The sequence below is a fragment of the Musa acuminata genome, unplaced genomic scaffold (assembly GCF_036884655.1).
Source record: "Musa acuminata AAA Group cultivar baxijiao unplaced genomic scaffold, Cavendish_Baxijiao_AAA HiC_scaffold_1138, whole genome shotgun sequence".
NCBI classification, from domain to species: Eukaryota; Viridiplantae; Streptophyta; class Magnoliopsida; order Zingiberales; family Musaceae; genus Musa; species Musa acuminata.
This window is the reverse complement of record NW_027021350.1, coordinates 2,612,174-2,625,888: the sequence shown is the minus strand read 5'-3', so window position 1 is coordinate 2,625,888 and position 13,715 is coordinate 2,612,174. Positions and strand designations below refer to the sequence as shown.

At 37.3% G+C, this 13,715-nt stretch overlaps 1 protein-coding gene across 1 annotated transcript; it reads left to right on the top strand.

Annotated features, from left to right (window-relative positions):
- Positions 1–5,068: 5,068 nt before the first annotated feature.
- Positions 5,069–12,747, top strand: LOC135671223 (protein ACTIVITY OF BC1 COMPLEX KINASE 3, chloroplastic-like). Its single transcript, XM_065179214.1, has 8 exons — positions 5,069–5,580; positions 5,649–5,876; positions 5,971–6,306; positions 6,397–6,952; positions 7,159–7,345; positions 7,461–7,827; positions 11,536–11,682; positions 12,475–12,747. Exons 1-7 carry the CDS (start codon positions 5,239–5,241, stop codon positions 11,659–11,661), a joined length of 2,142 nt encoding a protein of 713 aa, XP_065035286.1. The 5' UTR covers positions 5,069–5,238; the 3' UTR covers positions 11,662–11,682; positions 12,475–12,747.
- The last annotated feature ends 968 nt before the right edge of the window (positions 12,748–13,715 follow it).

Sequence of the window (13,715 nt, the reverse complement as noted above, 5' to 3'; positions counted from 1 at the left end):
CGATCAAACCTTTGAAGATTTGAAGAAGAAGACATCGGCCAAGACTTATGCAGAAGGATTAGCATATTGTGACTCAATTACTCCTCTAGTATATTAGGGTGATGAGGTAGATGTGTTAGGATCAGGGTCGGCACTAAGAGGGGGGGTGAATTAGTGCAACGGATAAAAACGTCATTTTTCGAAAAAAAAAAAACCTTTCATACGATAAAATCCGAACTCGGAAATGCTTAACTTAAAACACGTGTTCGCAAATGTATTGAAGGTAGTAAGTTATTAAAGAGGTTTGCAGTAAAGATAAATTACACAAAGGAAATGCAAACCAGAGTTTTAGAATGGTTCAGTCAACATGACCTACATCCACTTTCGGCTTCCTCCTTCGACGAGGTCACCAGCGTCTATTAGAGGCCTTCCTTCAATAGGCGAAGGCCAATCACCTTTTATACCCGTCTTCTCTTTTTACTGGGTTTAGGAGATAACCCTTACAATCACTCACACTCCTCTCTAAACAGAATTCTAAGTTTAAGAGATGGAGGGAATTTCTAAAGATTGCAACAAAGTTTTCTCTCTTTTAATCTCTCTGTGCTTGTATGTTTTAACCAGGGATAAGAGGGGTATTGATAGGCTTCAAGTTGATTCAAACTTGGAGCCTAAAACTTTCTCATCCCGGGTTCCCCGGGCACGGGCGGTACCACCGCCCAGGTCTGGTGGTACCACTGCTTGGCACCCTGCCAGGGGTAGTACAATCGCCCAAACTAGCGGTACCACCACTTGACATAGTCTCGAAGACTATGCCACAATGATGAGACTTCTTGGGTCACTATTTGGGCATCTTGTTGGGCCCAACATAGTTCTTATATGGGCCTACTGGCCCCTAATTGGGTTAGCCTAAATTCAAGCCCAATTACATGCTAACTACGAAATCCTAAGACATTTGCTAAGCTAAACAAGTCCCTATGTCTATTCTTCTAGCGAACTTCCAACGATCTCTCGGCAATGTTCCGACAGACTCCCGGCAAGCTCCTGGACTTCATGACGATCTTCTTGGCGAGTTCCAATGAGCTTCTCTAGCAAGCTCCGAGACTTCTCGACTAGTTCCTCCAGAACTTCCGACAAACGTCCGGACTTCCAATGAACTCTCTAACTCCCAACATGATCTTGATCTTGACTTCGGGAATTCATTTTGCTTCATGTCTTATTTTTATCATAGTTAATCCTGCATATATAAAATATACTTCGATATAGACAATTAATACTAAGCATTAATCAAGTTGTCAAGCATGTCATTGGTCCCTCGACGTTTCGTGTGATTCTTCGTGCATCGTCCTCTCTTGCGGCTCATTGCCCAATCGGCCAGTTGACTCCACAACTTCAATATCCTTGGCGCAATGTCTGCTCTTCTTAGCCCGAAGCCTTGTGTCGATATGTCGACTGATCCACCGGCCCGACGTCCAATCTTCTGACATGTTCCTCCGGCCCAATATGATTTTTCCTACTTTAATTATCTCATCCCGATCGAAGCATCCTATGTCACTCAAAACACAGATTAAAACATAAACACATATCAATTGGTTTCATTATCAAAATACAAGATTCAACAAGATGTGCAGGAAGATGGTGTAGAGCATGATGTTGATCTACCTGCAGGAAATATTGAGCAAGAAGAAGTTGGAGAGCAACTTCCCGTAGAACCTCAGTTGAGAAGATCTTTTAGACAACATTAACCTTCCAAAAGATAGTCTACATATGAGTCTGTGATGCTTACTGATGCAGGTGAACCAGAGAGTTACCAGGAAGCAATTGAAAGTGAGCAGAAAGAGAAGTGGTTAGTTGCCATGCAGGAAGAGATGGATGCTCTTCAAAAAAACTACACTTATGATTTGGTACTACTACCAAATGAAATGAAGGCCTTGAAGAATAAGTGTGTTTTTAGGTTGAAGACTCAAGAATATTGTTTTCAACCAAAGTACAAAGCTAGATTGGTTGTAAACAGCTTTAGTTGAAAGAAAGGTATTGACTTTGAAGAGATATTTTCTCTTATTGTTAAAATGTCTTCTATTCGTGTTGCTTTTAGTATTGCTGCTAGCCAGGACTTGGAGGTTGAGCTGTTAGATATAAAGACAACTTTTCTTCATGGTGATTTGGAGGATGAAATTTATATGGAGCAACTAGAAGGCTTCAAAGTTAAAGATAAATAGAACTTTGTCTATAAGTTAAATAAGAGTTTGTATGGGCTAAAGCAAGCTCCAAGACAATGATACAAAAAGTTTGATTCATTTATGACAAAAAATGGATATAAAAGTGACTTCAGATCATTGTGTGTACATCAAATGGTTTGATGAGAATTTTATTATTCTCTTACTTAATGTTGATGACATGCTTATTCTTAGGAAAGATATGTCTATAATTGACAGGTCAAAGAAAGAACTGAGTAAGTCTTTTGCAATGAAGGATATGGGGCCAGCAAAGCAAATACTAGCTATGCAGATTTTTCATGATAGGAAAAATAAGAAGATTTGGTTGTCATAGGAGAAATACATCGAGAAGGTATTGGAAAAATTCAGTATAAGCAATGCAAAACCAGTTGGTTCTCCACTTGCAGGTCACTTCAAGTTGTGCTCAGAACAGAGTCCATCAAGTGATGAGGAGAAGGAGAAACTGCAAAAGGTTCCTTATGCTTCAGCAGTCGGAAGTTTAATGTATCCAATGGTATGTACAAGGCCGGACATCGCATATGCAGTTAGTGTTACTAGCAGATTTCTTGCAAATCTAGGCAAAGAACACTGGACAACAGTGATGTGGATTTTTAGATATCTCAGAGGGAGCTCTAAGATTTGTTTAAGCTTTGGAGGTGGATCATCTGTGTTGACAGGTTACACAGATGTAGATATAGCAAGAGATATATATATGAGGAAGTCCACATCAGGTTATGTTCTTACTTTTGTAGGGGGAGCTGTATCATGACAATCCAGATTGTAAAGGTGTATTGCTCTCTCCACCACAGAGGCAGAATATATTGCTGCTACATATGTTTGCAAAGAAATGTTATGGATGAAAAAATTCTTACAAGAATTAGGGCTGAAACAGAAAAATTATGTGGTATATTGTGACAACCAGAGTGACATCCATTTGTGTAAGAACCCAATGTTTCATTCCAAGTCAAAGCATATAGATGTCAGATACCATTGAATTCGAAATGTATTTGACGGGAAGCAGTTGCAGCTTCAGAAAATTCAAACAAATGACAACGGAGCAGACATGTTGACAAAGATCTTACCAAAAGAAAGATAGAAAATATGCTGATAGCTGGTCGGTATGGCTTCACATTGAGGAGTCATAGGACAGCCTCCCTTATTGCTGAAGGGAGAGGTTGTTGGGCTGACAACCCATATTAAGCCCAAGGTGGGCTTTATCAGTCCACAGCTCACCCCCTCTTAATCTAACCCTAATTTATATTAGGGGGATGTGGTGGCTATAAAAAGAGACAGAAAAAGGAGGAGAACTAGGCAGAAAAGGAAGAGAAAAAAAGGGAAGAAGACAAGGACAACACAGAGAGACTGTTCTCAATCATCTAATAGTGTTTTCATCTCAAGTTAGATCAGATCTATAATAGATTTTTACTATGCTTACTTGGGGAGAATTATGGAGGATTTAAATATTATGCATAGTGACGTGATCCTTGTATCCCATCCCAATTATTCTCTTGTGATTGTTGTTAGGGTTTTGGGTAAGATATTGAGATTTCTATATTCATTATTTTTATAGTGGATTATCTCTAGTTTGTCCCATGATTTTTACCCTTCATATTGAAAGGGATTTTCACGTATATCTTGGTGTTATGTGATTGTGATTTCATTTAATTTTTGTGTGTGTTATAGCCCGCTAGTATTTATTCATATACAAAAGTTTATTTCACTTTATATCCTATCACCGTTTACACCCTTACTTATGTTAGTATGGTAAAATAAGACAATGACAGTCATAATAGAGGTTGATGATATAGAGGTAAAATAGTATTTTTAGACAATCAAAGACACTCTATAAGATAGAAGTTTTTTTAAAACATTTGCTCTAAAAATATAACATCAAAGTAAAAGATTAAGAGTTTAATAAATCTCATAGGCTCTAAACCAAACGCATCGCGGAATACGAAACACTTATTGTACAGTACGAGTAATTTTTTACATGGATTTGTGATCGATTTGAATTAAAAAGTAATTATTTAAGTAAATTTTAAATATAGATCAAATATTTCTAAAAATAAAAAAAATAATATTAATACTTATACCAAGTATTTAAAGGTGATTTGTCTCGAAAGATCTCTGATTTTAGTTTTTATTTTGTGACAATCCGTTTTAGAAAATTATCTACGAGCTTCCTTTCATATGACTGATGGATAAAGCTTGTAGAGACTCGTTAATTATTCTAAGTTGCACTCATACGTTGATGAATGTAACAAAGATGTCATTTTGATTAAACGCAAGTTTTGCGTGAATCATCATATATTATGATACTCATATTTCGACAAATTTATCTCATTCTATTCAATAGGTTTTCAATCGTATGAGTCAATACAATCGATAAAAATTTCAAACAACATTATCGATCCAATTACAATGTTTTTATACTATCTTAGGATTTTCAGCAATATAAAAAAAAGCATTATAACATCATATAAAAATATAAAAATGTAGTGTTTTTAATAAATTTTATAAACATTTTGTGTTTAGTGTTTATACACTATGTTATAGTATTTTCAAAAATATGTTATAATATTTTATTTTTAATATGACTAAAAATATTATAAATATAGTATAAAAATATTGTAACATAATATTTTTTTATTTTATAATATTTTTTAGTATTATTAAAAATATTATAATATATTATAAAAATATTATAACTATGCATTGACCCATATTTAAAAAACAGTATTATTTAAAGTTAAGTGCCCAAATATTCGTGCGGTGTCTTTATTGAATTATAATTATGCAAAAATATTTACAATAGTTGTGGTTCTTATCGCTTCTATCTTGAGTCCAGGTCCACGTGCACTTCACGTGCAGCGGCCACGGAAGGAGGAGGGGGCCCCGAGAACGCATCCCTCCCACTTCGCCGGTCGACCAGTCGGCGGGTTGAGACGGCAATCTCTTCATCTCTTCATTTAAAACAATAGGACATATCATCGAGCACGTCGCGGTGTTGCCTCCTTCCTCCGCTCTCGGGCCGTTGCCCACCGAAATGGCCGTCGCCCTGTCCCTCCCCTTACCCCCGTCCCCGGCACGTCGGCGCAGGCCGCTGCCGGGGCCGCAACGGACCTCTCGGCAGAGACTCCGCTCAGCACTCATCGAGGCCCGGCCCGTCCCCGCGGCCAAGACTAAGGGCGGGGGCAGCGCAGGAAGAGGGCATTACGCCATGGAGCTCCCGGTGGAGACGCAGGCGCCCGCCGCTCCTCTCTCCATCATTTCCACAGATCGCACCGTTGACATGCAAGCTGAGGTGCGAGCCTTGGCACGCGCCGCCAATGCCACCGTCTATAGCCCCCAGGTCCTCGCAGCCAAATATGCATCTCGGCCCCTCAAGGTAAGTCTCAATTCGAGGGTTTCTTCCCTCTGCCCCCGGCTTCTTGATGTTGGTAATGTCGGTGGTAGGTGCTATTGAGGATGATGGAGATCATCACGGCGTTGGGAACCTTCGCGTTGAAGCTATCCGTGGACCAGCGGCGAGGGCAGCTCGACCAGCGGAAGCGGCAGAGGGCGGTGGAACTGACGAAAACCCTGACGCGATTGGGACCGACATTCGTGAAGATTGGGCAGGGCCTGTCCACCCGACCGGATATCTGCCCACCCGAATATCTGGAGGAGCTCGCCGAATTACAGGTCTCCTGCTCGGTCTAACTGATTGCCCCTTTGTTCTTGATAGTAATCGTTAATCAATTTCTCGGCTGGTTCGTTCTTGATTGACCTGGAGCAGGATGCGCTCCCGACGTTTCCGAATGAGGAAGCATTTGCTTGCATCGAGAGGGAGCTAGGTATGCCTCTCGATTCCCTTTACTCGGCCATATCGGCAGAGCCGATTGCGGCTGCGAGTCTAGGCCAGGTCTACAAGGCTCAGCTTAAGTGCTCAGGCCAGGTTGTCGCCATTAAGGTGCAAAGGCCAGGGATTGAAGAAGCAATTGGGTTGGATTTTTATCTTCTGAGAGGTATAGGTTTTCTGATAAATAAGTACGTTGATTTCATCTCCACCAATGTCGTTGCTCTAATCGATGAGTTTGCCAAAAGGGTTTACCAGGAGCTTAATTATGTTCAGGTACATAACTCATGAGTCCATTACAATATGTGTATCCAGTCGATAAGAAACTCTATATGCCTCAATGTTTTACAGTAGTGTTTTATACAGGAAGGCCAGAATGCACGGAGATTTAAGAAGTTATATGCTGACAAGAAAGAAGTCCTTGTGCCAGATATATATTGGGATTACACTAGTGCAAAGGTGCTGACGATGGATTGGGTGAATGGGGTTAAGCTTAGTGAGCAAGAAGCCATCGAGAAGCAAGGTTTGAAGATGTTGGACTTGGTTAATGTTGGTGTCCAATGTAGCTTAAGGCAATTGCTTGAATATGGGTTCTTTCATGCTGACCCTCATCCTGGTAATCTCCTAGCAACACCAGAGGGAAAACTTGCTTTTATTGATTTTGGTATGATGAGCGAAACACCAGAGGAAGCAAGATCTGCTATTATTGGTCATGTAGTTCACATGGTTAATCGGGATTATGATGCCATGGCTCGTGATTACTATGCATTGAATTTTCTAACATGTGATGTAGATGTATCTCCAATTGTCCCAGCTCTTAGGAATTTCTTTGATGATGCACTCAATTCAACCGTAAGTGAGCTCAACTTTAAGACCATTGTGGATGGTCTAGGAAATGTTTTATACCAATATCCCTTTAACGGTGAGTTTTATTTGTACCTAGCATTGGACTTCACTCATGATATTGCTCATCTATGTTTGAAAAACTCCAGAGAGCAGACTTGTGCATTTATGCTGATTTAGAATTGCAATATCTCTGCTAGCCATATATTTAAAATTACGTTAGATATACAACACATTGACATCTAGCAAGTTTGTTAACTTATAATGTGCTTTACTTGCTCGCAGTTCCAGCGTATTATGCGCTAATATTGAGGTCACTCACAGTGCTAGAAGGTCTAGCCCTTTATGCTGATCCAAACTTTAAGGTGCTTGCTGCCTCATATCCATATTTTGCTAAAAGACTTCTTACTGATCCAAATCCATATCTTAGAGATGCTCTCATTGATCTATTGTTCAAAGATGGCAGATTCAGGCAAGCAACTGAATTGATTCAATTTGGTGCAATATATTATGTTTGGTCATTGGACCTACTTGGAATTGGCACCTAGTCAGGATTAACTTGTGTGGTACCTCTACCTAGCATGCAGGTGGAATAGGCTTGAGAACCTTCTTGTTCAAGGACGAAAGGATAAAGATTTTACTACTAAAGAAGCTTTGCAACCTGTTTTGAAGCTATTACTGGGTCCTGATGGTGAAGAGTTACGAGTTCTTCTTGTGAAAGAGGCTGTTTGTGTCACTGAAGCTATTGTCTTGGGTACGATGATTGATGCATATAAATCCATACCTGACTTCATGAAGGGTCTGATCAATAATGGCAATACAAGTGGACCTTTTAAGCTTAGTGATGCCGAACAAGCACGGATGCTAGAGCTTCGAGATAGAGTATTAAGAATATGGAGCCTATTGAGATCGTCAGATGACTTTGATCCAAGCCTTTTGCAACCAATTTTGCAGGTACTGCCAATTACACTCTATCATTATTCCATTATCAGGTATGCACTAATCAAAATTACATGGTGGTCTAGATTTGCAGTTAAAATTGTGGACTTTGCTTCGCCCACTATTATGTTAGATTGGAGACAACCCACAAATTTTTGATATTTGCAAATTTGCCTCTCCATTTTCTTTTTATAAATCTAACCTTCAAACCATGGTCAGTTATCAAAGTGATCAAATATGGCATCTCAATTTTGTGTGGTGATTGCCAAAAGGTTTTTTATCCTTAGAATCCACTGAATCTAAACCACTTTCCTTAAGTATGCTACCCAATCACTAGTGTACAAGCTGATTGCGAAAAAAATCTAGTCTATAAGTTTATATTGATAAGTATATTGTAAGCTTTTAGGAAATGAGTAGCTCTATTATGAGAGCTCTTTACCTCCTAGGGTAACTCTTGTCTGTGAGACTGTAACTGTATTTAGAACAGTACCTTTTGCTTCATCCGTAGTCTTGAAGCTTTTTGGCCTTGCAAATCCATTGGTCATGTATCCTGACAGCTGAGTTGCCTCAGAAACTTATGCTCTTTTTTATTATTATATTCATTCGCAAAAAGTATTGCCTTGTGATGTGACCATTAATCAATGTTTCCATTTGGTTATTTTGTACACCCTTGGTTTTGTCATACAGTATCATTTCTCTGGCCTGTACGACATCTAGATCTTTTAGAGACCTAGTCTGTCATACCTACCAAAGTTACATATTATACCGATACACTCTTAGCAACAACTTCCCACTTCAATGGAGCTTCACATCAGTGCAGCTTCGATCAAGCTTTTTTAATGTTTTATAGGCATCTTCAAGTCCATATGTGAGTCATTGTTTGTTTCTCCTCACCCTACCCACCAACATCTTTCGTTTTTTTTGTCCTTTTGAGTTTGTGCCATTGACATGTTTGTTTGGTATGGCATTGGCATGATTCATGCTGCTAGTACAAATTTAGTTGGCTTCTGATCAAATATAGGGGCATGTCACAGCTAGTGACTTGAACTATGAAGTATTTTCCAGATCACTATTAAAGGAACTATCCGAAGTATTTTCTGAATTTAAGGAATTAAAAATATTCTTTATGACAATCACAATGGATTTCAATAAACTCTCTGTTTAGATAATATGTCTTTGTAGTCCAACCATAACCAATAAAGGCATTTAATTGAGGCAATAAAACCATAACCAAAACCCTATTAATAAAAGTGAGTACTAATTCTATGATCTTACAAGTATAGCATGTGCCATAAAAATCAAAAGCCTTCCTTTCCTAACCATCAATAAGTTCTGTACTTGTTGATGTACTTCTGCATCTGGTCTGAGGTTCCTTCATCTAGTCTGAGGATATTGGATTTAGAAATGGGATACTTTTTTATTGATATTTCTTTTTTTCTAATATCTTAGTTATTGATGACCCATTTGTCTGATAAGCCAACAAATGAATTGCCTTGATGAGGGTTCATATGGTAGACATTCGTGTTTTGTCCTTATCCTAGTTAGACATCCACTAACATAAGTTGGACAATTGGATGTTATGATTATACTGCTTGAGTTTGATCTGATCTTTTTTGTTGAAGTCCTTTCATGGCTTCTTTAGCCTTTTAAAAAGGTTCTCATATATGAATATCTACATTTTTATTGTTCCGAATGCCGGTCTTCGTGTAGGCATCATATGCTGTATTTTCAATCATAAAACCAATGATTAGGCATCATCTGCTGTATTTTCAATCATAAAACCAACGATTAAGACATTACATAATTTGATGGAGTCTCAGCCATTGCTTTCTAAAACATGAGATTCATAAATGGCATGTCCGATAGAACAGGGTACAGCTTGTATATTAAGGTTTGGTGATGTAAAACAAGGTAGAGAGAGAGAGAGTAAAAGAGGAGTGAGATTAAAGATTAAAGAGGAAAGAAAGAGAAGAATGTGATTAGAGATTAGAGAGCAGAGAAAGAGAGGGGTTAGATTAGTGATTAGAGAGGAGAGAAAGAGGTTGGATGCAATATCTTTTCATTTAAATCTGAAATATCTCATCCATTGACAAGCTCTATTATTTATTGGGGTCTAGGAGTCTTGGTATAATTAATGAAGACAATGATTCTAAAAAATAATATACTAGGGAACTTGTATGTCTTTTAAAAATTCAAAATATGACTTCTAGGAGACTTAAATAGCTTTAAAACAACTTATTCAAACCGAACTCGTTGACACTTCTAATCATTTCCCTCAAATTGTCACCAAACCTAACTCGTTGACCCATTACTTGGATTTGTGGGTTTCTAGTAGGTTGTAAGAATTCATCATTAAGGTTAAAAACTTGGTCATTAGGAATTGTTGAAGCATGATTATAAACAAGTGTCCTATATGTGGATCTAGGATTTGTTTGAAGTAGAGCTTAAGGAGTAGGTCAAATTCCTTGATTAGAAGCTATAGATTATGGAGAATGGTCATGTTGCCTAATTGACTCATCAGCCTCCTTATTTATATGTCGTTTTTCAAGGCATTGGAGAGCGCTATTAGAACTTAGGTCATTTGATCAGATAATTAGTTCAACATTATGTGATGATCTGCTAGTTTAGCCCTATGGGTATCTACCTCACTCTTTTAGTTTTGGGAATCATCATTTTTGGGTTGGTTTTCACATTGCTTGGTCATGATTCTAATGCTACTGACAAATTACTTTTTGATAATGAGGTTGTTAATTGTTACACTGCACAAGATAGAAATACAATGATTCAAGTGGTTCTCTCACTTTTTTTTTCCCAAGACAACTTTCAAGGGTTTAAAATTTGAATGGTGCCTTAGTTGTAGTTTAAGGGGAGAGAGAGATAGTGATAAATAGAAAAAAAAAAAAAAGTAGAAAACAAGGGAAGAAGCGATGAAAACCATAATATAACAAAATATATGATTTTTTTTTGACAAAAGTATTAGTGAAGTTTTCAAAAATTACCAAGCATCGAGAGCTAAGTGGTTCAACAATTCCGAAGGGACAGTCGTTCTAAAGTCCAACTCCACATGCAAGGGATTGACGTTGGAGGTGTAAGAATCCGTGTCGTTGATTGAAACTCTTGTTGCTAGTTGAGGCCCAATGGGGTGTAGGGTAGGTTTACAATGTGACTTCTAGGAAACTTAAATAGCTTTAAAACAACTTATTAGGGCTGAGAAGAAAAAATGTGCATTTAATACAAAAGTAGAGCCTCAAGGTTAGCACCTAGAAAGACAAAAAAGACTACTATTTTTTCACACAACTTTTAGAATTTTTAGGTTAATTAATTGATGATTTTTTGCTAATTTTTTTATAATTCTTCTGAAATTCTATAAAGCTAGATGGCTCTCATCATTTTGGTTAGTCTCTTTTATTTGTTGTTCTATTTCTCATGTGTTTGAGATTCTGGTAAATGATTTTGTTGGACCATCATCAACAAGTTTGCTTTTTAGATCGTTAGATGGAAGCACAGTTTGGTCCATTGTCAGAATGAGACAAAGCATGCTCTTTATTTAATCCATTATACCACAGATAAAAAAGGAAAAAGAAAACAACAGCATCGCTGTACATGTTTTGTTCTCCTGATGCATATCAACTCTATCCATGTAAAAAACTTGCATTCCATTTCCTCTTTTGAGAGATTCATTGCAAGTATTTACATATGGTCCTTAAGCATGTCACTGCACAGGTTCTGGAAGAACCAGAAGCTCGCAACCTTGGTGGTCGTGTTTTTGGAGGAATTACACAACGCCTGGCAGCTCGACTGCTACAACAAGTCCTCAGATATCCAACCACCACTGCTGTTCCTCGATAGAAGTTACCAGCTTAAGCAGTGGTACAAGTCCTCTCATGCTTTTTTGGCACAGCAAATGTGATTCAATTATATGCTCTTCTTTAGTGTATACGTTCCAGTTAATGGATGAAAGTCCATTTCTGATCATCATACTCCTGCATAGTCTTCTATGTTCTTAATGTTTTAGTCATTAATACTGCAATCCTCTTCGTGAAAAATACTCTTCTTCACTGATAGTTGAAAGCTATTCCAAAGAACATGACAGGTTGGGCCACATTTCTAGGGCAATCTTGTTGGGTTGGGTTGGGTTGTGTTGACTGGTCCCAGTTGGGGTCAATTCCTACCTAACTCATCTTCGGCTGCCTGATATATAATGTTGTATAACACTACTCGAACGCTTACCTTTGCAAAGTTAAAAAAAACCATTGTTAGATGCATCAGCTGTCATTGTTCGATCGGCAAGTAATCTTAATGTCACCCACAATCCTGTTTTCCCCACCTAGGCTTCTCCAGATGCGATTTAGAAGAATGCTTCCATTACTGTTGGAATGTATAGAGTTCGTTTACTTCACTTTCTATACTGGTTCTATAATTCAGGATAAGTTGTTGTATAATTCTTTTATTTGACTATATGTTGTCTTTCCTTTTGGATGCACAATTTTCAATGCATATAGGTTGTTGTATAATTTAGAGTTATAGCCAGATCATATAATTCCAATACTTGGCTGTATAGTATAATTCTTTTTATCTGTATAATATCTTTTAGTCGTACAATTGTGGATCTAGTGAGGTTCTACCTAAGTCTTGTAACCAAGGCAAGTTGTTGGGTGACAGGGAGACGATTCACATGGTCACATTTACGTGGGGGCTCCATGCATGCATGGGGAAGGACAAAAGTGTCGGTGAGCATGAAGAGAAATTGGGTACGTCAAAACTAGAATGAAATTTGACTTTTTGAGATCCGACACATTTATTTACTATTGTTGGTCAGAACCCCTTGGACCCACGTGCCTATGCTGAATTTAGATGACGACTCGTGTACTTTGACCATGGATTTGTGCCACCGACAAGCCTTTGACAATGAATTCAGATATTATTTGGACGAAATTGCATGCATGTCCCTACAAAGTAAGTGAATCTTAATATTAGGGGCAAAGCTTGTTTATATATATATATATATATATATATATATATATATATATATATATATATATATATATATATATATATATATATATATATATATATATATATCCTTGTAATTAGTCTTCATCATTTGATTAGGTTTTGTTATTTTAATGGAAAATAAAACCGTTTTAATTTTTTATACAATGATAAGAATATCAAATGTAGTTTAGATATTTTAAATTTTAAACATTTTTTAAACTCAAGTTAGTTTGCTGACTAGGGTTAGTGATGTTACACCAAGTCATTTTTGGGATGATAACAAGAGGGATATAGATGGAGGGATTTTAGCAATATGTTATTGCTAGACTTTACAATAACAAATGCATAAAGTGTTTGTTGAGACACTTGATTGGTTAGTACATTATTACAGAAATGATAGGTTTCATGTTTAAACTTAGGAGTAAGCGACATATATCTTTTTAATATAATAAAAAAAATGATAAAGATTGATAGAAATTATTATTAAGAAAAGAACCAATACTTAAATGCCATGGGATAAGCAACTAATATGTACCTGTGTTCTTTGAAATAATGTGCTTTTGGAAGGTGTTCAGAAGGTCTATGTTTCAGAATTTATTTAAAAAATGATATGGACAGTAACTTTCTTATGTGCAATTTTCTTTCTAAAATATGTTATTTATTTTTATTATTTAAAGTTTTGATGTTAATTATTTTTTTTCTTTTAGATTCTATGGTTCTGGACTATGGTCTTGTGTTTGCAATTCTTTTTGGACATATGGATATGCTGTAGGAGAAAAAGAATAGAAAAGAAAAAAGCATGGGAATTATCAGCTTGACCCCAAGTCACTATGTCCAATGTGCCATACACAGGAAGACGTAGTAGTCTTAAACATTCCCACTTCTCATTCCCCTGAGAAAAGAGTTGC